Raw genomic sequence first — 26,608 nt, 5'->3', positions numbered from 1 at the left:
TTCATCGGATCTCGCATCGCTGCCTCGTTAACGTACTTAATGGCCCTCGATCTGGCAGTCGTTCCGCCGTACCGTACGTACAATACAAACTTATTCGGAGGAGAACGAAACGTTCAAACGACGCCGTCACGTCGTCTGCCGTCTCTTCTCGGGGCTATCGATGCAACTTGTTTTTCTCGGTAAACTTTCCACTTTCCTCCGTTAGTTTCTTCTACGCGTCTCTTTCACTCGTATTACGGCTCTCTGCCGTCACGTCGGGAAACCAAGAAGAAAAGAAAACGAGTGCAATGAAATTCTTGCTCGGTTCGGATGAAATTGTCTCCGTAGCTAGGAGATGGAGAAAGTCGCGCTACCTTGTCCTTCTTCGTCGCTGACCTTCTGCTACGCGACGAACGCTATCTCGCCATCCGACGAACGCGAAGATATTCGTTCTATCTAGGAGACGGGTTTATGGCTGCGCGAAGGACACCGATCTATATCTCCGTTCTTAACGATCGCTTCATCCAACGTCCTTTCTCCGTATACCTATTATACACAGGCCATTTCGGTGTTTCACGAGCGAAAGCACTTGTTTGCTTTCCAACCGATCGGTCCGTGCTCGATCAAATGCCTGTCTCGTGTCCTCCTTCGCCAATTGCCAGTTGGAAAAGCGGTGCTGCTCCGCTTCGATTTAATTGTCCTCAAAACCGAAACGCGTCCGTTAACAAACCTAGGCTGATCGAGCTTTGTAGGTTAATAGGTAGCACTTGGGCCGACCCGCACGGGATTATTCTACTTGATTCGTCGTTCCTCCCTTCTCTCTCTTTGCCTCTTCTTTTGTCTCGCTCGAAAATTTCCATCGCCGGTCGGAGAACGCGAATATCCCGACGTTTCTCCGCGTCTTAATTCGTCTACGAGAAAGAAATTAACAAGATTCTACCACTCGGAAGTTTGTTAACGCTCTTTTATTCGCGATACTCGCTCTTTCACGAGGCTTCTTTTCTCGTGATTCGTATCGCCAGCCATTAACTGTAATTTATCAAATGCAGCGTCGTTGATTTCTTTCTCTAATCGTGACTCTTCCTTTAAACGATTTCTCTTCCTCTCTTTTCTTTCTTTCTATTTTTACCGTGTCTTTGTACTTTTTCTACGCGAACGATTATACCGCCCGGGGAAGGTAGAAAACGCAAAGGGTAAACAAAATTATCGGAGCTTAACAGCTCGAAACCCGATAGGCACCTCCTTCTTCCTTTCTCTCGCTTTCCATCGCGGACGAATCTCTCCCTTTCGCGTATTCTTCTACCTTATACTTTTCCATCTCGCTCGAGGCGACCCAAGGGTCGATACTTTCATCGCGGTCCGACTTCTCGCCGACGGCTCTACGCCTTTATTTTCTCGCCACGTTTCCAGTTTCGAGAATGAAGGCCACTCGCTACAGCTTTTTCCCCCTTTGACCTAGTACCATCAGCACGGGCACACGCGATTGGTCCAAGCTAATCGCCGAATTACGTCTTCTTCCTTTACCTCGCGGTCTTTTCTTCGCGTACGAGTCTCTCCGCTTTTGTCGCTTTTCACCTTCACATCGAAAGCAATCAAAGCCTCGCAATATTTCATGCGTTCGTTTTAGTCCTCGGCTCGAGAGCGAAATTGCCACTAAAGGTGAACTTGGAGCAAGTCGGTAATTAACGGAAGAACGTTCGGTTTAATGCCTCGTATGAAAGACGATACGAACGATCGAATTGCTCGCACGAAACGCTCCTCCGCGCGGTATCAGATTATAGTTATTGCAAAACCTATCCGTCACCGCGTTCAACGTCGCTTGACGTTCAAATATTTAAAGGAACGCGTTAAGCAAAGTTTCTCTTCTGCTGTTTACCGGCGGTCTGGTTAATCGATAAACACGACTAATGATGTATCTTAAAAAAAGAAACTCTTAAAGGCGGCTGGTGTATAACGTATTTTATATATATATATATATATATATATAGAAAGAAGGCGAGAGAAGGAGCGAGAAAATGAGAAAAAAAGGGAGAAGAAAGGGGAGGGGGAACAAAGGTGAAAGAGAAACGAGATAAATAGGAAACGAGGTAGCCTCCGGCTAGACACATACTTTCGTATCGCGCACACTTTTCAGTGTTCTTCTCGCCATTCTTGCCCGACCCGTTCAGTTTCTTCTTTGACCTAGTATCGTGCGAATAAGCGCAGAATCGGCTCGCATCGTGGCAACGAGGTAGCCTCGGTAACGAACGAATTTCGAGTGCCTCATGTCGGTTGTTTCCTCGCTACTTTACCTATTTAAAGACGAATCACGATGCTTGGCCCTGATTATCGCGGTTACAAGGTTAAATTAAGAGGGAGGAATTACACTGGAGATGGTACTTCGAGGTCGAGAATCGTGGGAATTTACTTGCGAGGGAGCAGGAAAATATTTGACGACTCAGAGGCTGCGTATTCCGTCCGTGGGATGAAAAGATAACAGTAATTTATACGCCGAGTGGGATTCTTGCCCGTTTGAAATTCTTCTGCTTGCACGTCATACCGGGGTATCGCGAAAGCGCGATTTCAATGGGAATATTACACGATGCAAATACTTGCGTCACAGTAGAGACGTAAAGCTCGCTTCTGAATCGCCATTCCATTTTCTTTTTTTTACCAATTTATTCCAACGAATAAACAAGAAGGACGAGCGGATCTTGCAGTAATATTTCACGGCACGTGTCTAGTGTCTGTGAGAATTTTCTATGTCTTTTAGTCGACGTTTTCGTTACGATAACGAGACGGAAGTTCCGGATGATTCGAACGTCGGAATCGCTTCTTGCCTGTTCGCTGTTAATTAACGTCATCCCCGGAAGACGAGGGAAACTCGCGGCGGAGAAATTGGTTTTCGTCTTGTCGAATACTCGCGACTCGCTAAATTCAGAACGGACGAGCGAACGTTTTCTTGAAAAGTGACAATCGCTTTGTCGTTTGCGAGGATAAAAAAGACACGCCATTTGGCGAAGGTAGCTTGTAACGCGATGGTTTAAACGTGTTTTTACTGGGCATGGCGACTCAACACGATTCGTAAATGGATTTCACTGGCTCGACCGTTAATCCGCTCGCTGTAATTTTCTTAAACACGATTGACCGGCCGATCTACTCACGCGCGATAGCATTCCACTCGGATAATCCAATTGCGTGACGATCGCGCGAGTTAAACTTATTATACGAGCGCGACAAACGACTCCAAGTCTCGGCAAAGTACCTCGTGAAATTCGTTAGTGGCATTTTCTCAACGTTGCCTTTTCTACGTGAGCTACGGGGAATTCCATAAACGCAGATTCTTACGCGCAAGTGGCTTTAGAGCGATTCGTGGAGCAACGTATTTGCAGATCGTTAACAGTTAAGGTCGGTAGGCTGGCGAAATAGACCAGAAAACGGTAACTGTTACGTAACGCAAGGTTGTTTTAGGTAATCGGGCGAAGTAGAACGTAGCAGGGAAGCGCACGAAAACGCCTTTGAATGACTCTAGCTCATTATTATTTCGTAGTTTCAGCTTTAGCTAGATTTTAAATGCACGCTTAAATGGAACGTATGTACGTATAACCACGATACCTACGGCAAATTTCCAACATCGCCATTACGATGTCCGATGCACAGATCCCGTTCGACGTTGGAATTTAGTTGCGTGGGTCGTGGAAAAAGTTTTCTGCTTGCCAGTTGCACTCTGTAGCATCGTAAATACTGGTCATGGGCGTCGATCATTTTGTTACTCCAACTAACGTCGTAAATATCTTGTTTGTATCGGTTCGTTTAAACCGCAGAATAAAACGATTGTTCTTTCACGAACGAGAATATTCCGCGGAGTATGCCGATTCCGAGCGCACGTAAAAACATCGTATTTCTATATAGCCGATGCTCGGAAAACTTGTAGGTAAAATTAGTTGTAATTCGATCTCGTGTGTAAATAATCGTATAGAGAGAGAAACGCTTGCCGGTATACCATCGATGCCTGTGACGCCAGTTTCATAGACGATCAAAGTTGCTAGAATAGATAGAGAAGCAAAGCGTTTGATCGTAGCGCGTGACTCGATGTTTTTCCTCGTTAACCTGCATCTCTGGTGCTGTTCAGGCAAAGTGGACGAGAAAGCGACGCAATTGCACGCGATAGCTTCGCTAAAGGTGCTACTGGATGCCACCAGGCCGCACAACGGCGCTGCTACGTCGACCGCCGCCCATTATTCCGGTGCCTCGTCGAGAGAGACCACTCTGCAGCTGCAGCAAGGTTCCCAGGGCACCACCACGACCACCACTACGACGACGACCACCGCCGGCACCACCGCCGGCATCCAGGAACTTCCCAATGGCGGTATAGCCGCTGGCCTCGATGCGGGGCTCGATTCGGTAATTGTCAAATTCGACGAATGCCTGATCGCTTCCATCTCGTCCTTCCGAATTCCCCTAAGTCTGTTTTATTCCCTTCTCGTTCGAGGACGATCGAGACGTCAAAGGACAGTTTCGTGATTTCGATCGGAGACGCGAGAGCTTGGAATCTCGGCGCGTGTCCTTATCGACAGCTTGCGAACGACGCGCGAAGGTGGTTTAACGACAGCAGCGACCGATAGCAGACGCGTTCCTCGTCTGTGCCAAGTGAGAGCCGGCGACGATACCCGCAATGCTGGCGAAACGTCGGATCGAATTTCCACGTAGACAGGAGTCGCAGCCGAGAGGCTGGGTGGTCCAATGACAGGAACAATGGCCGCGCGACGGCCCGAAAACGTTAATTCGGTCGTGTCCTTGGCGATCCCATTTCCGAGACGGAAAAGTCGACAGAGGCCGAGCGACGTTAACGCGGCGACAGACGGAAGAATCCGTCGAGCTTCTTTTTTTTCGCTCGACGATCCGCGTACGCGAGATGGTAATTTGAATTCGTTCCCTGCCCGGTCGGTTGGGAAATTCGGTCGTTTCTGATTTCTAGCTCTCCCTCGGTGGCCGTTTCTAAAATAACGACAGTGGCTGTCGCCACGATTCGACGACCAGGCCAATTATCGTCCATCGATCGAACCGAAACGAAACGGCCAGTGTATGGCGAATCGACGGACCGTCCGACTTTCGGTACGTCGCCACGCGTCGTTTCTCGTTTCTTTGCGTTTCGTCGCGGGGAAAAAGCAAGCGACGGTGTTCGGTGATCGATTGGCGCGCCAGGACAATTTTTATTAGGTTTCACGCGCGATTAACGCGGTTTCGAAAAACAGATAACGGTTGATAAATTGTTATCTATGCGATGGAAATATTTCTTGGCTATTTTCCTGTGGCAGATGGTAGCCAGTTCGCGTCGACCGGTTGTCGCTCAACTTGAACGTTCCAGCAGCGATATCGCCGTTCTCATGCCGCTCTTCCCGTGCTATCTGGCGTTCCAGCCGCCCGGTTGCGGACAGAGATAGATGCTCGATAATTCGGATGGACGCGATGCGATAGGAAAAATGAACCGAGGAATTCCTTATTTTCCGAGCGGTCGGTCTCTGACAAACGATTCAGCGTCATCTTCCCTCCAACATGACGGCTAAGGGAGATGCGGTAACGAACACATTTATAGTCGAGGAACATCGGCTGACAATGGCCGAGCGCTCAAGAATTGGGCCGTTCTGTATAGCAAAAGGACATCGGACTGGAAACAAGGCAATTGCGGAGAGTGGCTGTTTCCCAAGCGAGACCTTCGTTTTCGCGTGATTCGCCGTCAAAGTTACCGTCCCGATCCAAACGGATCTTTCGACTCGATGTTCTTTGTGACCGTCCTTTGTCGTTCATCGTCGAGACGCTCGCGTCTCCTCTTTGCTCTTGATATTCCGATTGGCGAAAATAAAGTGCCGTGAAACGTCTTGGTCGCGAGCAAAGACGCGCCATTCCATTTCCATTCTGGAAACTCGCATGGAACGAAGGATGGTTGGCGGTGCTGTGGGTTAACTCGAGGAGAAATCGAAACGCGAGCCGATTTTTCGCGACTTGGAAATTGGCAGTGCAAGCTTTCGCCCGATATTAGCTGGTGGTGGTGGGGAGCGCGCGCGGATCGCGGGGGATTCTCGAACCTCTTTGTCCTAAATGAGTGAGAAGGCCTTTTCATTTTGAATGCACCGCGAATCTGGGTCAATTCTGGCTACACCCGGCGTCGCTACGCTACACATTGCCTATTTCAGTTCCTCTTTTAACTCTCGGATAATCGAAGCAAAGTCACCAGGCAATGGCTTTTCCGCCCGAGTTCCGCATTTTCTAGCAACGGCCCGCTTCTTCTCTACAAATTTCGCCCTTCAAGGTCGCTCATCCTTCCGCGATTATTCCCTTCCGTCTCGTCTCCTTTGTCTTCTTCGTTAATCTCTCTTCCTCGTTTTACACGTCTCTCGGCCTCGTATTTGTCGGACCGTTGAGACCCGCGTACTGGGATCGACTGTTGACGCTTTCGTCAGTGGAACAGCCGATTTCTCTCACTGCAGTCGAAATCGCACTGCGCTAAATAGTCGCGCGCGGTAAAATTATCGCTATACACGGCGGGAATTAATCGTCGCTGTTGCCTCTCGGTGGCAATTATCAGCGGCGAGACGAGTGCAGCTGGAAAATCCAAACATGAACCGGGCCATTGTGTCGCGGTTAGCCGAGAATGGATCTAAGGGATCTGCTTTGTGCCTTTGCCGAGCTACCCGCGGTATTTAGAAGCCTATGTCGCTTCACCGCCCAGCTTCATTGTGTTTTCCAACGATAAACGGCGATCGAGTGTACGGCGGATAGGAAAACTCGGTTTCTTTCTTAACTCCGTCCGACCGGATACAGCAAACGGATTAAGCGGGCGTGTTAATTAGAGAGAAAATCGAACGCGGAAGATGTACGACGCGAGGTTGCCAGAGGGAATTTTGCCTTTGAAAATAAATGCTTGTTTCAGGGAGAGGAGGATGAACCTCCGGAAGCCTTGGACATGGGCTGGCCCAGCAGTCCCAGGAAGAGACTAACTTACATTTTGGTTGCGCCAATTCTGTTCCCTCTGTGGCTGACGTTACCCGACACAAGGACACCCAGAGGTAAGCTGGCGAAAGATGAAACGACACACTGCATTTCGTGCAGAGTCGTTTCCTCCAGATCCTTTAACCTACCGCTGACCCAAGACTTTGTTTCGATTATCGGGAAAGGAGCGTGTATTGTTTCAAACAGCGGCAGCAGTTGGACGAAACGAGAGCAGCGCGCTGCTGCATCCTCGTTCCGTCCAAAGGCAGTAAATTTTTAGCTTTCAGTTTCATAGAGGAATATCAAAGGCATAGTTTGCTCTACTCCGGTTCGCAGTAAAAGACAGTCCTCTCGACGATCCGTACGAGTTTACGGTTTAACCGTAAGCCAGGGGATTCTTCGCCGAGCAGGCTCCTCTCATTTCGTTCAGTCTCCTAAAAACCTCGCGTCTTATTTTCCAGGGTAAGTAGATTTTCTATTGATTCTTATTTATTATCTTTGTATCCGACGGCCATGGACCGTTTGCTGTCGGACGCACCGGTACACGAACCGAAGTATCAAAGAGCGAGCGCTAACTTTAAGCGACGAGTGTTACGATTTCATGCGAGTTAACACGGGTGCTTTAAAGCAGGTTCGCGGTCGAGCAAAGTGTATCGTTGATACGGTCGAAGTTGCCTAATAAACTAGCCCATTAAACACGACGTGTAATTTAAAAAGTTGAAGAATTTCTGGGCAGTTAACGGACCGATGGAGAATTTGAAAAATCTAAGATCAGCTTTGATCCTACACCTTATCCTATATCGAGCATATTCAAAGCGTTAAGAGTATTTTCATAGCTATGACAAGTTTCGAGCATCGGCTCGTTAATCTTGGAGGCGACGTATCTTCGAAATTTGTGTCGCACGCTCTCAAAGCAATTTCATGTGATTCGATCGTGCCGGATTCCATAATCGAGATGCGTGTTCGAGATTGCGGTATAACTAGAAACGAGTGAAATATTTTAGAGAATTTTTAAAATTCGTCACGTGCCTGATATTGAGAGACGGCGATTTTAATGCGTTGTTGTTTTTTTTTCTATGGTTAAATATGGTCAGCAAATATCGACAACGCAGAGAGAAGTAATACCTAAATCGGTCGTTGTTTCTCGTTTATGCGGTGGTGCATCATTTATGGAGTAGGTGAAATCAAGTACTGTTTTTCCACGCGTGAAACGCGTAACATGACGTTTCGAGATATTAAACGGCAGCGTGTTTTTGACACTCGATTCGCAAAGTCGGGACAAATCGTTTTGAATATTCCAGGCATCGATTTAAGGACGAGTCGTTGTTAACTTTTTAAATCATCCACCAACGATAAAAGTTTACCGTGTGCAGAAATTTTTGACGTGTATCGGTTTTAATCAAGCGCGTGATCGAACGATCCATTTTCCTCTGTGCATGGCCATCGCGAACGAAAATGTTGCACTGCAAGCGTATGATACGTTTCTCGTGTCGCGGTATCAGCAAAGCAAAACGCCGTTCAAGCGGAATGATGTAATCTTTGTAGGCGAACGGTTGGTCGATTCACGAGCAAGGAAACTCGCTGCGGGGTCTGTAGAACGTTAGAACGATAATCCAGTGGACCATTCTCCTTGCTCGTCGTTTTCCTTTCTTTTCTTCCTCGGGCATTTAGTTAGCACGTCGAACGTGCTCGCTCGTACGATAATAAAATTTTCCAAAAATAACAAGCGAAATTTTCTTCCGTACTTGGCGGTGCGACGAATAATCGCAAGCGGATATTTCCGTCCGCGTGTTGCATTATTTAACGCGACCGTTGGATCGCGCGAGCTACGCAAAAATATTCCATTGTCTTTGAAAAAGTCTATTCTTCAGCGACTCGATCGTATTTCACGTTCGACCGGATCCCTGTTATTTTCAACTATTAATCTTTGCTTTCTCCCTTACGACCGAGTTACGTCCCCAACTCTATCGCTTTCTATCGCGTTTTATATTTAATGGCTTTACGTTGGCGGTAAATTTGCATTCGTTGGCCGTTCGCCGTTCCCCATGGGACGCTCCAAGATACGTTTTCACTCGCTTTCGTTGATCGATACCGACGCATTCGTGACGTTTGAACTTTTTCAATGTCGCCTAACGCATAGACTTGCCGAATGGATATCGAGATCGAACGATGCAATTAAACGGCGCTGCAAGATGGACGACAGGCGGCACGCGCGTCTGTTATTCAAAACGGTTTCCTGGGCTGCCATCAATCACGGACGTGCTGCATTATCACGGCCTATTAACGGGTCTGCATTTGAACGCGATACAATGCCAACGACGAAAGATGATATTGACACGCTAATTTCGAATCGACGACTGATTGTTACCTCGCGCTGGCATTCAGCCTGCCGCGACGAGCAGTAGCTTTTCATCGTCGCGGAAAATTTCGCCGCGGCCTCTTCGTTTCAATTTATGCCCCCGGAGTCGACAAACATTCGTTTCTCCACGATAACTGGTTCGAAATCGCCACTGAAATAAATCTCGATATATCGTCTCGAACGTTATTTCGTTGTCCCGTGGCTACACGCGACTATAACGAGAAAACAACTTCCTTTAAGAGGGACTGTTAACTCGAGAAATTCATGCCCGAGCTTTATTCCCTGCACGCTTTCTAAATGCCAGCAGTTCGTTTTCTTTTCCTCATTCTCCAGGTATTCGCCACCGATCTTCGTTAGATATAAATTGGACCCGATGATTAATTGGAATCTCAATGTCAGGGTAATAATTAAGGGGCGCTCCGCGAGTACGCGAAGGTCCTTTTTTTTACAAGCTCGTGAAGAGGGAAAGAGGGCCAAAGTCGAACGCACGAAACGATTCTGTCAGATTTCTCGCGATCAACCTTTTTCCACCGTGATGAATTGTAGCCAGAAATAACAGCACAGGATCTATGTGGCTACCGAATGAAGGCAACGATGATAACGATAATAACAATGAGAAATTTTGCCAGCGGATGTTATCTTATCGATCCGACAGATGCGTATCAAATTTTGATATCTCAAAGAGGAAAAAGAATGAGAAAAAAGCAGGAACAATTAAAAGGAAGGGTAGCAAAGGTGAAAGGTGAAAGAAAGCGGAGGAATTAACGAGTGACAGAGAAAACAAGGGAAAAGAAAAGAAAGAAAGAGGGTTCGTTGTACCTTCTTTTGCTAGAAAGAGCGTAGAATCGCGAGTTTGAGTCTCGTTAAGTCCCTTCATTTTTCTTTCGCTTCTATCGTTAGAATAAACGATCTGACGGAAAGCTCGTTCTCGGTAGCAATAATATTAATACCGGCAGGAAATGTTTCGATTCTTATCCACCTTAATGCGGTTGCAAAGATTCCAGCTTAGATTTCGATTGTCGCGATACAGAGTCTTGGGCGTGGTACTTTACAAATCGACTCCCTCTCCTTAAACCAACCTCACGAAAGCCTACGCTCTCACGAAAGTTCGCCGCGATATTCTAAATTCGATGTTCGAGCAAACACGCTTTACAAAAAAAAAAAAGAAATAAAAGAGAGAGAGAGAGGAGAAAGGAGAAACGGCGAACTCGAAGTTTTCCAAAGGAAAGAAAGGGGATTCGATTTAAGCAGGATATCCTTTTAACCGGATACGGGAGGGGGGGAGGAGGGCGTAGAGCCACGTTTCCGAGGTCAATTCGTCCGTTTTCTTGCAGGGAAAAAGTTCTTCGCGGTGACGTTCATCGGCTCGATCTTCTGGATCGCAGCGTACTCGTACCTGATGGTCTGGTGGGCGAACATCGCCGGCGACACGGTTCGCATTCCGCCGGAAGTGATGGGCCTGACGTTCCTCGCTGCCGGCACCAGCATCCCAGACCTGATCACCAGCGTCATCGTCGCGCGAAAAGGATTCGGCGACATGGCCGTCTCCAGCTCCGTTGGCAGCAACATCTTCGACGTGACCGTTGGGTGAGCTCTATATTTTCCATCTTACACCGGGCTCCAACGTATTTCTCTTCTCTTCGGGTCTCCTTTCGATATCTTCGCGTGCATAGCTGTCACCACGCGCGAAACATTCGAAGCTGGTGCACGGAACACGGACGAATGGAATTGAAAGAAGAGTACGATAGCTTGACTCTCGATCTTAAGGATTCTTGGTCGACCTATCCACGCGTGGCGATCGGTTACGAAAGTAATGCGCACTGGTCGTAGCGATGGGTAAGGGAAGCGACGTAGGAAACTGCGAGAGACAAATAAACGCGAGAGCTTCGTTTCTTCGGTTCGATTCGACCGGATAATTTATCGATACTTGTTTTGTCTGCAGTCCGATGTAGGTCGCATATGGATTTATACGGCTTGCTCGTAAACGGCCATCGCTCGACGTTATCGAGGACATCGGTTATGGCAATTTTCATGCGGAACACACAATCTGCCACTGACGATAAAGCTGCTGGAAAATCGCGACGCGCTTTACCCAACGTCGATGAAGGAACATCGATTTCCAACGTTTTTAAAGTTCCACGAAAACGATTCGCAGACAAGCTAAATACTGTTGGGTTGGCAACTAAGTGATTGCAGATTTTGTCAATACCACCTAATGGCAAAATCCGCAATCACTTAGTTGCCAAGCCAGTACACATTAACGTCAAACGTATCGCCAATGAAGATATCGTGTACGCGTTAACATCGACGATCGTATTTCCTCTGGCACGAACGTTCCCGTTTGCACACAGAATCGCCAATTGAAATTTAACCGCGTCTATTTCATATCACAATTACGGGAATTTACGTTATAAAGACGGAGATGGGTCGAGATAGATGGTCGGCGCATTATTCTTCAGAAGGCGGTTAAGGCACGAGTAATAAGATTACGTCACTTTGAGCCAGTGGAATCTCTCGTTAGCCGGTATTCATCTCGGTGAAACACTTTACGACGATCCTCGCCGGGTCTCATACTTGTCTACGATTATTTCAGAGAAATCGAGATCTTAGTTGTATGACGCATTCAGAGACTCGGGAAGAAAGTCAACGTGGAAAATCCTGCACACATTTGTCTCGTTCATCGTTCTAAACGTTGTGTCGTGATAATATAACGATAATACGATAATACAAAGTACATTAATTATCGTTATATATACATACATAGGAGCTATACGCCTTATAGTATACATTGTTTGTTACGATATGAAAAGTAGTCATTTCGAGAGAACGAACAACGAGCCATGCCTGAAGGTGTAGAAAGCACGGGAGAAGTTGACTTATTCGCAACAAAGATCAACATGTCTGCAAATTTGGACATTTTTGTTGGCCACGATTCGAGGACCGAGATGCCCATGAATAGAATTACCTTCGAATTTCGGCTATTCGTTTAACTTGCTATTAACAATATATTATTAACAATATTATAACAATATTATTAACAATATATATAACAATATATTATTGCAACAATTAAACATTCTTATGAAAGCGTCTGAAGGTTTAAACGGTTTAGGATCGGAAAGTAGTCCTGATCGACGGGAGAAAATTTAATTTAATTTAATTTGTTCTGTTCGTCTGACTTTATGTAAATTCTCATATTAACAAAAATTGTGAAATTAATCGATCGAATAATATAGGAAGAATGAAACGAGACCTGACCAGGACACGGTATAGCAGGCTGAAAACGTCGGCTTTCTTGAAAATTATATTCGCCGTTTAGAGTGGCTGGGATTTTTCGTCGGATATATCGGAAGAAAACTTAAAGAGCAGTCGTCATCGTGCATAGTTTTTCAGCCACAGTCACCACATAGCTCACGCGATTACAAGACTTTTCCTTTCGTACGTCGGATAACACGCGAAGTTTTCTTAAGGTTTTCGATCGATCTGGCCGCGGAGAAAGAAGGTGTCTTCAAGGAACGGAAATTGCTCGACGTCGGGAACGATTACCCGATGAAAGGAACCAAAGAAACGATCTTCCGACAGATTCGCCAATCGCCCACCTATTGGAAATATCGGAAACATGTGCACTGGTACAATCTATTTAATTGTATAATACAGATAGGTAGTGGGGTGGGGGGACATTGACCTCAGGTCGTCGCTATCGGCGAACGAAAAGTTTCTTCGGTTCGAGTCTTGATAGAATTTCGAGCTGTTTTAAGTATTCTCGAATCATTTAATTATTTAACAAAGTCTGGAAACGAGAAACTACGATAAAAGTTACGTGAACGTTTGGCTAGGTAATCGAACTGACGTAATTCCTATGGACTTTTCATTTACGCTATGACTTACACGGAAATCAGTCTCTATATAGACACTGTTCCGTATACTTTTCTTTTAACAAGCTACGGTTACTGCATACGATAAACTAAGCGTACTTCGTTTGCATTTATTGCTTTTCTATAACGTAAAACGTAGATATCATTGAAGATAAATAACGTGATTGGACGGAAGATCTACGTAAGCGATTTTTAATACGTTTACAATCCTTCTAAAAGAGGGTTGCTGTGTATCGGAAACTGTTCGCCAACATAAAGAAAGAAATCGTCCTTCAAACTTGGAAAATATATTATCTTTCTTCTCGGGCGGAGCGATACCGCCAGAGGATTTAAATATCCATTATTCCGCGGTAGTTAAATGACATTCAGATTCGAGATGATTAAATTACAAAGTTTCGAGACTCGCGGAGCTCTCGTGCGCCTGAAATTCTTCGAAGTCGTTAAATATGTCGCGATTTTGAAAATTTCCATCGAGTCGAGACACATGGTCCGACTCGGGTTCGCGCGAGCCGAATTGTTGGAAAACTGGGAAAGCAGCAGAATCGCGCGGCCGTTAGCTAGTTATTGTACGAAGAGAATTCAAGCGTATAAATTGGAATTTCACCGATGATCAAACGAAGCCAAGAGGAGACGCGTAGAATTGGTCATTGCGCCAGCCCATTGAAGTATTCTCGCTATTCCTCTGTAATAACGTTCACGATTTACCATTCGCCATTCGTTTCTCCCTCCAAACGTCCTCTTCCAAGCACACACGCGCACACATCCTCGCCGGGATTATTATATCGTTGGCGCGTGAAATAGCAGAAATACCAATGCCAGACGCGACTCATTTTCCACGATGATATCAGAGAGGCTCTTCGACGATCCTTTTCTTCGTCCGCTGCCAAAGAATCATCCCCTCGTCCGCTAGATTCGTCCGCAAATATTTTCTCGGTTACGACGCGCTGGATCGTACTCCGTGCTTCCCCCCGATACCGATATTTTCGCCAGAGAAAAACAAATAATCGAAGCTTGACCGCGAGAGTAGCGCGCAGGCTGCGAAGCAAGTTGTTAGGGATAATCGAGTTAATTAATTTAATCGTCTTAATGGCGATAAACTTCGAAGGGTAAAAGTTTGTCTGGAAAGTGGGGCGATAGCGATTCGAGGGCTCAGGGAATCGACCTTATCAGCCAGAACGATATATCCAAGCGGAATCCGAACTGATGCTGCGGATAATCGTCTTAGAGACAATAACAAACTCGAATCGAAATTACGGTGGTTACGCGTACGCCTGCTTCGCGGCAACGATAAACGCAAACAGAGTTTCGTCCTGGTGGCTGAATTTTTTCTCGACCTGAACCAAGCAACCAGTCAGCCTCTTTCTCCAATCCCCCGAAGCGTTACGCGTTTGCAGATGAGAACGCGTGTGACGCGATCTATTCGACGTCAATTTGGTACCGCGATTTACCAAAACGTGCGCGTTCTCTTAAACACAGCCGTATACACAACCACGAAGAAGGTTAGCATTTTTGGGCGCGCATTTCCTGGTCAGCGGATTCGACATTCGGCGGCCTAGTCGATGGAAGATCGATTCGCTCGCACGCATCCGTTGCAGGCGCGCCAGCTGGCAAGTTGCCCGAGAGGAAAACGGGGTAAAATACGAAAGGGCGCGTGCGTATCGCGCAAGACGCTATTCTACTTTGAAGATTGCGATTAGAAGCGGCCGGACGCGTAGATAATGCAAGACGATTCGGCGTGAAACAACAGCCGCGTCTGCCAAATGCGTTTCTGCCGCGTTGCCCGTGCTCCTCAATTTTCCTTTAATATCCGTGTTCGCGGCCAGGAGTAGGAACAGGTAGCGAGTAAACTGACAAGCGACGGGATAAAGAAAATTCGGCCAGGTCGAATCCTTTGGTTACGAGGATGACGTATGTACCGGATGCTGGGAAATCTTTCTTCCGACCGAGAAGTTGCGATTTGCTTCATCGTCAGGCAGAACGAGGTCACGGGCCATTTGGTTAAAAATAGTCGAGTCTGAAATATTTACGTATCGAAAAGAATCGTCGATCGTTTCAAAATATTTCCCATATAGATACAAAAATATAGGACGTTTCCTCTAGCTAGTTGATAGAACAGGATTAACATATATTCGAAATTCGACTGGATTTTCCGTTGTATTTCTGTCCTCAGGCTTCCGGTACCGTGGCTACTCTACGGCTTGATCTACGGAAAACCCGTGGAGGTGAACTCGGTGGGCATGGTGTGCAGCATAGCGATCCTCTTCTGCATGCTGTTGTTTGTCATCATGAGCATCGCCTGTTTCAAGTGGCGAATGAACAAGGGCCTCGGGTTTACGATGTTCCTCCTCTACTTCGTCTTCGTTGCCGTCTCGCTGATGTTCGAGTACGAGTTCCTGGTCTGTCCAGCCTAGGAACGCGGACCAACCGAGCGATCCAGAGGTCCAGCAGAGACGGTAGATGGACGCACATTTACGGGTCTCGTCATCGTCATTATCATCGTCGTCGGCGAATCGTCCACGGCCGATGAGAACAATCTTCCTCGAGCGCCGCATCGATCGAAAGAGGAACGACAGACAACAGCCTTCCCGAAATAACAACCGAAACAGTGTTGATGCATCACATCCCCTTCCCTCGTTCCCTAAAGAATCTCGTTACTCTCCCATCGCCGGTTTAACGATTAAACGGTTATTACACGTCACCCAGGTTACGAAGCGTTTTTGTTCTAGTCGAGATACGTGTAAATATTGTAAAAACCTTGAAATACCTGAAACAAAATACTCGTCTCGTTAAGAATTTTAGCGGCGAATTCTGTTCGACGAACAGCCGTAGTCGTCGCTTTGTCTGAACACAGCGAGCGCGTCAGCCAATCGTGCCAACGATCGCGCCAACTATATCTACGTTTGCGTAATCTAGAGAGAAACAGATCGCTACGATCTCATTCCTTTTTGCCATTTCTTCTTCCTCGACGCTACTTCTTCTTCTTCTTCTTCTTCTTCTTTTCTTACCGTTTCTTCTTTTATCTCTTCTCCGTAATTCTACTCCTTGTTACTTCTACTCCTATTCTACTCCTTTTATACCACATTGTTTCTTCCCACGATACTTATCCTAGATGTAGCGTCTCGATTCAAACAACTCGCCCGTCGAAGCCACTCGTTAGACTCTCGCACGCTCGAAGCTCGACGAAACGCCGTTTTCCAACGCGATTTCTCTCGAGGATCGTCGAACGCACGACCGAGTTTAGAGCTACCGGTTTACCCGCGGCAGAAGGCATCCGATACGTCGATGTTTTCGCTTTGATACGCGACTCGTCAAGTGGCGTTAGTCGTACTGCCAAATTGTTTCACGATGGAAACAATGAATTCGATACCGTGTAAAGTAAAATATATCGATCGAACGAATCCACGATTCGTGCCGCGAGTTCCCGATCGCGATCTAAAACCGGTTGACGCGATTTCATCCGCCGAGTAAGCGATCGACGATCTCTCGTTGCACAGTGAACGGCCTGACGGCTCGCTGATTTCTCTCTATAAAGTGCAACACTTTCTTTTCGTCTATAACCGTAGGATCTAGCCAAATCTACTCTGTCGTGTTCGTAAAATCTGCACGGACGCGCTTCCGACGCTCGACGCTTCGTTTTCGAATTCGTTACACGCGATAGCGTTAGGCAACGTAAAATTTTTAGTCGCGCGCGAAGAACAAGGCAACTATCGGAACAACGTTGCGAAAAATTCATTCAGGGACAAAACATGCGAGTGACAAACGTTCTGGCTAATTGGCCAGCAGCGTGTCACCTCGATTAATCGTTCGAAACTCGCAAAGCCGTTCGATCCGCGTTGTGTTTGCTCGATACCATTGTTTCGCCTAACGCTATCCCCCGAGGCCGTTTTTTCCGCGTGCGGCTCCGCGAAATTACATTGTCTCGCGAACGAAAACAGCAGCCGTGGGAGGAAAGAGACGGCGCGCGAGGGTCGGAACCATGACGAAACGCGGCGAACTCCGGCTCGCCTTCAATCGATCGGCCACACGTCGCGTTTTCATTGACCGAAAACGAATCCGCCGATCGTCAGCGCTCTAACGTTGTACGCAGAGAACGGAAGCGCCGATTCGGATCGCGAATCGCCGAAACGACGGTGGATCGATCGATCGTTTCGACCATAGAAAATTTATTATCTCTCTTCTAATTATTCTACACGTGTAAGAGTATCTTCGGTATTTTGAAAGAATCGCCGACGTTGAAATCGAAAAAAGACCACCCTCGTTTCAGCAACGATTTTACCGGTAGAACACGCGCCTCCGGTTTCCGGCGTGCCTGTTTTTAACTTCGATTAATAGCTATTCAAATAATCTACGTAAGAGACACGAGAAGAGGTCGTAATCTTCCTAAACGCGTAGCGAAACTGGCGAAACGCAGTCTCCGAGGGGAACGTCGTGCAGTCGACTCGAACGTCATTCGAAACGAACACCCGCAACGCTTGCTCTGCACCTCTCTCTTGATGGTATTCAGTTTACGATCGAGTCGCTGCACGCCGTTCTTTCTCTGTAGAAGAGTAACGCTAACGAAACTCCGATACCGGAGATCACGGGGCAAGTAGAAAAGTCAAACGCTCGAGGCAAAAAACGAAAAATAGACTTTTTGGTTACTTAAAGGAAAAAGGAGGGAAAAGAGCGTGGTTCCGTGATCCCGGATCGAAAGCGATTCTCACTAAGCTATCTTTCGCTAACATTCTTTCGAGTTTTCGATGTCACGCTACGTACGTTTCGAGCGCGTAGATTATAAACAAATAGGTATAAACGTGATATCGACTAAGATAAGAATACTGAAAGCGGAGAAGGCGAAATCGCAGCGCGACTGCGGTTCGACGAGAGGATTAAAAGGAACGACGTATATATCCGGAACCGCCTGAACGCCTAACAGCGGCCTAGCTTTTTACTAAAGAAGAAAAGAAGAAAAAAAAAACAGGGAAAAAACACAAAAAAAAAAAGAAATACTCGCACGACGCAAAATGCTGTTTGCGGATGCAGAGAATCAAATCGTAACGAGGAGAGACCAGAAATCACGGTGAACCGGAGAAGAAACGGAGTAGAAAACGACAAGCGAACCTAACCGATTCGGTAACGAAATTAAACGAGAATTCACTTCGCGCATACTTCAAACGTTGTCACACTTTTGTATACTCTCGACTATCGAAACTAAGAGGAGGAACCATCGCGGTTCACGGTTCAAGCAGCTTTACGCTCTAAGAAGCGAGCTCGTGTTTGCGGCGCGTTCACCGTACCCACGAATCGTAGTTGTTCTACTCTTTAGCCGCTGCTACATCTCGTTAATATCTCGTTCTCGCTCTTCGCTACGGGACTCTTACGAAAAACGTCCGTAGCCGGGTGCTGTTTGACTATCGCGTTTCACCGACTTTTACATCTTCTAGCATCGAACTAATCTTACGCTTCTACTACTATTACGATAATTCTACGTTGATCCGTGGCGATCGGCCGTGGTAACGCGTTCTCGAGGACCGACTTGGCGATAGCTCGAAGAAAGAAGAGGAACGTTCTATCGGAATAAATGCGATCGCCGATCGTCACGTGGTTATTACGCTGCGTCGCGTCTAATTGTCAGCCGTGTTCGCCTTATCGTCTACCGATACTACTTCAACGAGGAAGTTTCGTAGTCTGTGGAGAAACGAACGGACTAGGCGTTCGTCACGCACATGCTCGCCAAACGCTGGGTGGCTTTCATCGATCCTCTCGCATCCGCGGATCGTTCTTTCGAAAGTGGGCTCTCGATCGTGCCAGTTTCCATCGAGAAAATCGCAGGATCAAACGGGAAAAGGCGAAGCGTTCTCGAAGCGTCCGAATGAAAGGTACGGGAAGGACAATGAGAAAGTGAATGCAGCGGCTTCTCACGAGACGATTTGACATAATGAGCGAGCAACAAGCGCGTAAATATAACGACGAAAGCAGGAGAGGAACCTTTAGCGCGAAGTAGCTGGTAGGACGTAGCGTTTCTTAATAGTTTCGTAAACGATTACAAGAAGCAAGTAGCGAAAGATGCACAATACGATCTTCCCGAAGTACCGATCACCGATTAACAAAACGATTAAAGGATACCAGAAAATGTACATACACACACATGCGTACACAGACGTACACAGACAAACACACATACACATGCACACATATACACATATACGCGAAGACACGTACAGACATATGGAAAGAAGAGAAACAAACGGCGGCGCCTCTTTTTTGCAATTTAGCATTTTTAGTACCACGCCGAGGAAGAGAGTGAAAGAGTGTGTATGTGGAAGAGAGAGAGAGAGAGAGAGAGAGATTCCGTGTAGCTTCGATTATTATAAACGTTTTCAATCAAACATTTGTTATCGTAGCGCGTACTGATACCGTAACGATCGATTATTATTATTATACAAAGCTCGTCGAAACATAGAAAAATCACACGCAACCAACAGGTTCAACGCTGGCGACGTTTGATCGTCGCAGAAGCGATCCGACCTGCGTCGAGCACGGGTGTGGCCGAGGCCGCGAACGAAGTAATGCAATCCCTCGAGCTTCCGGCCTTCCTCTCGTACGAATTCCTCTTGCATTCGATCACCGACAGAGAACGAACGATCGACAAAGAAAGCCGAGCATCGTCTCTATGAAATAAAAGTTCTTCCTGGATTCAACGACGAGAAATGCGAAAGCGAATCGTCCGGATGGGTAACGAAACTCCGTACGTTCTTTTCGCGGAAATTTCTCGTCCCGAATCGAAATCCTGTACAAAACGGAACGCAACGTAGTTTAACGTATTCGTGCCCTTAAGAGAAAAGAGGGTAACGATAAATAGAGAGTTCGTTAGGTTGTTCTCGTTGAAACGAAAACGGATGAACGGGAAATCGCGTGATAAGGCGAAGGTCGAACGGGCGAAATGCTCGAAGCTCGTGGTATTATCGCGCTCGTAATTTGTACTTTATAATACTTTAGGATAAACATCGTTGAGGGTTGAAAGGGGACATCGAGTTTCAATTCTAATCTTTGAATTTTCGACGCGCGTCTCGCCGTGAGACGTAACGGGACACACATCGTTGCGGCCGATCCCATATTTAACGGCTCGAGATTCATTTTTATATATTAAAAGAGAAAATAAAAAAGGAACAAAAAAAGAAACAAATACGCGTATGTAAGAGCGATCGTTCAAGTCGAATCTTGCGTTGTCGAAGACGTCGGTACACGAATGCTACCGGTGCCAGTGTTGACCGAAACCGTGTGTTGCGAATTGTGTTCATGGTTCAAGAGTAAATTCCTTCGTTTTCTTTCGCCGTGTTCGGGACGCATGTAGATCTAAGCCGATGGAAAAGGTTCCTTTTGTTCGACCGATGGAAACAGGAGAACGAGGAAGGAAGGATCTTATCGAAGTATATTTTACGACCCACTTTCTTTTCAACGCGATCGTCATCGCGGTTGCCCTAATTTCTTTTTCTTTTTCCTTTCGCTCTCGTCTCTTTTCGTTATTGTATTCTAAATACGGTAGCGATAAAAAAGAAAAAAAAATATACGCGCGTCAAACTCCGTTGGTTGATTCTTTACACAACCGTTGTGTAATTCGTATCACGGGATCAGGGTCGTTCGTTCGAGAAATTTTTATTCTATTCTCGTATCGCGATTCTTCGAGCATCCGCAAATAACGAGACGGGGACAGCCGCTCTTCGTTAAATAACACAAACGGAGTACCAATGTGAATCGAGGGAATTCGGACGTGACATGCGAAACACTTTCGAGCGAACGTGGTCTCGAGGAAAACACAATGCCGTGACGATAGAGCCGAATGACCATAAACCTGTCGGACGGTTTGCATCCTTCGCGATACGAGAGGACAAACTTCTTCCCTCTGTATGACGTACGGTCGTATTGAAAATATTGTTTTTCATCCCGATAACGTTGCTTTAATTATCGTTATATGGTTTATTTAAAAGAAGGAAAGGAGACGGGGAGAAAATGAGGAAGAGAAGGATCGGGAGTAAGAGCGCGAGCGCGTACCAGAACGCACGAGAGAACGAGAAAAATAATTGTGAGCTTGAATGTATGTAGATAGGGGTGTGAGTGAGTGAAAGAGAGTGATGGACAGAAGGTGGGGAGGAGAGGGGAGGGGTTGTGGAAGAAAACCGAACAGAAGAGAACAGAAATTCCGCTTACAAAGGCTTAAAAATACATTCTCTTGGCAATGACAAGGCGCGAACGCACATATCAAAGAGAAGGAGACGCTGACGATTTAATAAAGTAACTAAATACTTAGCGATATTATTAGATACTTATATTGTAAGATACTTAGGGAAAAGTTAAAAAAGAAAAAAAGGAAAAGGATAAAGGTGTTACAAAGTTTCTATATATGATTAAAGATTATATTATTAAATACGTATTATATGTATATATATAGTATATATATATATAGTACATATAGTATATATATCGTATACACATATAGGTACACATCTATATGTATATACATATAGATATTATATATACATATACTGTTTTCGGGTGGTGATCCAGCCTGTCGAACGATTCGATCGCATGCAGATTGCAGATCGTTGTTGGACACGCAGTGGCGGGCGCGGGCGCGCGCACACACCCACACACGCACATCGCACTATGTATACTATAAGACGTGTGTGCGCGCGTGCGAAAGTTGCACGCGTGAAAGATGCCAGTTAATTATCGATCTTCGGCGTACGCTATACGTTCTCTTACGATTAGTTACACGCAACAATACAGGTGCTCGCTTGCAACGTGCGCGCGCGCGTGCGCGTGTACGCACGACACACACATATATATATAAATATATACATATACGTGTGATATCGTTTGTTCCGATTTTTTCTTTCACGTATGTTATATACAAAGCACACGTATATATATATATATACATATATTTACATATATATATACGTATATACATATATATATATATATATATATATTTTATGATTGTCGTTGTTGAATTCGTCGCATTACATAGGGTTTTACCCCCGTCCATCGCCGCAGTAGTAGACGTACTGGATACGACGTAATTGAGAAAAAATACTTCGGATTTTACGAGGTAAACGGATGACGAGAGAAACCTAGGTTACCGCAGAATCTTAGATGAAAATGGATAAAGTAACAAAATATTATAAATAATTATACTATTATACATTATATACATATATTATCTACGTACTTATATACATAAAGGCGCATATAAATATGTAAAGGTCTAACGTTGTATACGTCGGGATGAGAGAGTCCGAGGATAGGATGATTTTATTACGGCAACGCTTTCTTTCGCTCGTGCGTACGGTTATATTTGATAATTGTCGCTCTTCTCTTAACCCTTTCTCTGCCCTTGAGTATTCGCTCCACGCGCGCCATATATCCCCGCGATCGTTCCCTTCCAAATAACACACCTTTTACATCGGTGAGTGGATCTTGATCGCTTCCCCGATACGATGCGAGTAGATCAAAAGATCGTGTCGCGATACTCTGCGCTTCGGGATCAGTAGGGCCGTTAGATCAACGATCTGAACTTATTTCTCCGTTACTCGATCTATAGTGGTAAACAGAATATTTTTACGAAACTATCGTTCTAGCCACACGACCGTAGAATAATTTCAAAGCTACATTGTTAAATTACTATTCACCGATTGTTATATCAACGTTTATCTATTGTTTTTATCGTACAAACGACGACGTAGAGAATTAGAAGGAAAAGAAATTTTTCTAAAGGAAAAGCGTGGAGTTGGAGAATGACGACAGTACTAGGGTTAAATTGGAACGTACAAAGGTCGATTTTCTGTTTTTCGCGGATATTTAGGATACGTGCGATTAGACGAAACCAGCCTAGTACGTATATATACATGTATATGTATATGTAGATGTATCTATATATACATGTGTATACACACACACATACACACACAAAACATATATATGTATGTATATATATATATATATATATATTATATACACTTTCACATATACACAGGCGTACACGTACAACACACCACACATACACAAATATACACATATGTATAAATATAAATATGAATTTTACTACGGATTGCAGCGTGCACGTGCAATTTGATCGGGAAACAACGAGGTCTCGATAAGCGTTCGATTTGACGATTTTTGTGATACCTGTCAAATATGTAAACGGCAAATCGATCTTCTCGATAGACGACCACGCTTTTCGTTTGTCTCAGTCACGATGTAATTTCGTACGGATACCGGTACGAGAGTATTTTCAACGGAGACAAGACAAATGCTGCACCAACGACCATATTATTTACACCTCACGCAGGATGATTTTCGGCTTATATCTAGAGAAATCGCTGATCGCGTGCGAGTTGAACGTTAACGAGGATATTACATGCAAGATAAAAAAAGAAAAAAAAAGAAAAAAGGAAAAAAAATTCAGTACAGTGAATATCTCGCAGGAAGATAAATAAATAAATGAAAATATAACAGGCTGATGTTAAAGAGAAATGTCGCGGTAGAACCGATAGCGAACGAACATTTAGGATCGGTAATTGAACGTAGCCGATTACAACGTTTTCCTTTCTTCTGTCTTGTTCGATCGTAAAAACATATTTCACGTTATCTCGTCGATTACAATCGAAATTGCACGATTTGTTCTTTTATTCGAAATATCGAAATCTTGGAGTCTGTTACAGTTCGCTGGGGGATTTTAATTAAACGTCGTGTGCTGATCGTTAACGAAAATTGGTGATCGGCCGAATCAACGATCGATCGGATACTCGACTTTCGTTCGACGTGTCGGTGCTATCGCGACCGATAACGCGTGCAATAAAACAGAATATGTAAACAATATTAATATCATTATATACAACATTTTTACGGCATATACGAATACGATGTAGAGAAAACAGGTGAAAACAAGTTTAGGATAATATTACTTGTTGTTGTCTACCATAGCGTTGTAGTTATATACAATACAGGTAGGAAATTATAGGCAAGCCGAAGCGAATGAGAGGGAGAACGAGTGCGAGAGTGTAATGGAACTGAGAGTAAACGCGTATGAACGATGTACGAGTGTGTGTTAGAGAAAGAGAAAGAAAGAAGGAGAGAAAGAGATGCGAATGAGACGAGAGAAAAAGAGAGGAGAAAATTTGATGCAATTGACGAGCGTACATGTTATTATTACGTAATAGCAACTATATATATATTCACATATATATGTATTGTACATATACCTATGTGTATATATATACATACTCGAGAAAGCTGCTTACTTGGAAGCAACCAACAACCAACAGAAGAAAACAAAAAAATCAATGATTAACATTATATACAGAAGTCTATACATATAAACTTTAAAGAACGTGTGCCTATGTGCGCACGTGCGTACGCGCGCGTACGTGCGGACACTCGACAACCCCGAATCCACCCGATTCCCACCTCCTGCCCAACCAACCACCCTCCTCTGCAGCCTCTCTCTCCTTCCTCAACTCTGACATCCATCTATCCCCCTCTCTGCCCCTTCACTCTCATCTGTCCATCCATCCATCCATCTATCCATCCATCTATCCCTTCTACCCCTTCCCTTCATCCTTTCTCTTCCTGTCTTTCTGTATCTCCCTCCATTCTACTTCACACGCACTTGCGCACATATCCATGACGCATTACCGTAGCCGTGTTGTGTAGGGAATGTCTTTAACGAATAAGATACGATTTCTCATGTTACATGTTATAAGAAGCAAAAAAAAAGAAAAAAAAAACGAAGCAGCAAAAGTAACTCAAAAAAGAAAAAAAAAAGATAATAACGAGACAAATCTCTTCTCCGGTCAGTTGCAGGATCGCTCGAACGTTGTCGAATCAATAATCCTGTAGACGATTCCGTGTTGTGTCGGAAAAAAAGAAAGAAAGAAAGAAAGAAAGAAAGAAAAAAAAGAAAGAAGCGGAGAAAAAATAGGGAAAAGAGGAAAGGAAGAAAGGAATACGTGACACGAGAGAAAAGGCGAAGGGAACTTTCGTTGAGGAATGTACGCATATACTCTGTACATTACAAGTTGTTCGTATTCATTATTATTGTTATTATTATTATCACTACGATTATTATAATTATTACTATTATTGCTACAGATATGTGTATATATGTATACATGTATAGCAGTGTGTATATACATATAGACACGTATTACGCGTGTTTTGCCAGCCGCGGTGTTCCTTTATTCGTGGCTCAACTTTTTTCCCCTCTTTCCAGCCGACCCACTTGCTATGCCACAGCCAATGATCGTGCTTTTCTCGTCACAAAAGAAAAATCTACAAGTCGATTAACAAACCGGCCGAAATATGAGAAAATGAAAATGCGATTGAAAATGCCATCGGGATAGGTTGACGCGTTCAATCGTTCATCATTCCGTTTCGTTGCCACCCTCTTGAAATTAAAGATTTTTCGTTTAAAACGAAATTACAAAAAGTTAGAGTATGTTAGTTGTTTCATTTTGCGTTCAAAGACGAAACGATTACCGAAATGCATACTCGATGTTTCGCTATTCTATTCGTTTGAGACGTCAGCCTATAAAAGTATGTATGTCACGCAAGGGTGCATGTAAAATGTACATACATATCTTTAGGAAAGTTCCTTCGAAATCACTTTTCAAGTTCTTAAAGTTGCTTTCTCTTGTTCCATCGCTACGATTATATCATTTCCCTTGCTTATTGAAAAATATTTAACACTTTGTACTTTGATCTATCTACGATTCGTGTTTCAGGTTTTTTCCATTTACAAATTGGACGATGAAAAATTAGAAAAAGTATTCCATCATTTTGTTTAACAGAGCTAATCGAGTATGACACTCCAGTCTAAGATATTTTCTTGGATATTTTTATTTTTTCGTTCTAAAGTATTAGTCTTAAAAATTAAAAAATATCGCGCTATCGGGATAATTGCGATCGAAACGTCAGCATATGGCATAAGAAGTTGAAAAAGAGACGAGAGGATGCACGATCCGCGAACAATGAATCGGATATGCGGGTCAACGATGTTAGCCAGCGTTGTGACCAGTTTTTCCTTATACTTAACTTTGACCGAGAGAGTCCTCACGGCACGGCGTAGATGGAAAAGTCGGGCGGTGGGTTATCGATCATTAAGAACCAGATATATATGCATTATTCCGTACCAAGTACGGCTAGAGCTATCGAGTAATTTAATATAGAATTAAAACAGTCAACTGTATCGCGATTAACGGAGCACGAACGAAGAAAGGCCTGCATCGACCATCTTTCCTCCACACTTTTAACCCGATTTCCCGTTCCTTCCAAAAAAAAACCCAGTTCCCGTTATTCTAATATTCCTGCCTCCCTCTAACCCTCAACAAAAACAAGATAACATATTGTAATCTATTGTAGATTGTTGTAGATAAATTATACGGTT

The 26,608-nt window shown here is 44.8% G+C and overlaps 1 protein-coding gene across 6 annotated transcripts in view; it reads left to right on the top strand.

The window, feature by feature from the left end:
- The window catches only part of Nckx30C (solute carrier family 24 member Nckx30C), a 50,079-nt gene extending 24,970 nt beyond the window's left edge, over positions 1-25,109 (top strand). For all 6 annotated transcript variants that reach the window (XM_069118979.1, XM_069118978.1, XM_069118977.1 and 3 more), the window contains 4 exons: positions 4,091-4,362; positions 6,890-7,025; positions 10,642-10,894; positions 15,353-25,109. In XM_069118979.1, the coding sequence (XP_068975080.1) occupies positions 4,091-4,362; positions 6,890-7,025; positions 10,642-10,894; positions 15,353-15,593 (902 nt within the window). In that variant the 3' untranslated portion in view covers positions 15,594-25,109. The remainder of the gene's footprint in view (positions 1-4,090; positions 4,363-6,889; positions 7,026-10,641; positions 10,895-15,352) is intronic.
- The last annotated feature ends 1,499 nt before the right edge of the window (positions 25,110-26,608 follow it).

This window comes from Bombus flavifrons, chromosome 8 (genome assembly GCF_040668555.2).
Source record: "Bombus flavifrons isolate JBK064 chromosome 8, iyBomFlav1_principal, whole genome shotgun sequence".
Lineage (NCBI taxonomy): Eukaryota > Metazoa > Arthropoda > Insecta > Hymenoptera > Apidae > Bombus > Bombus flavifrons.
This window is presented reverse-complemented; position numbering and strand designations above follow the sequence as displayed.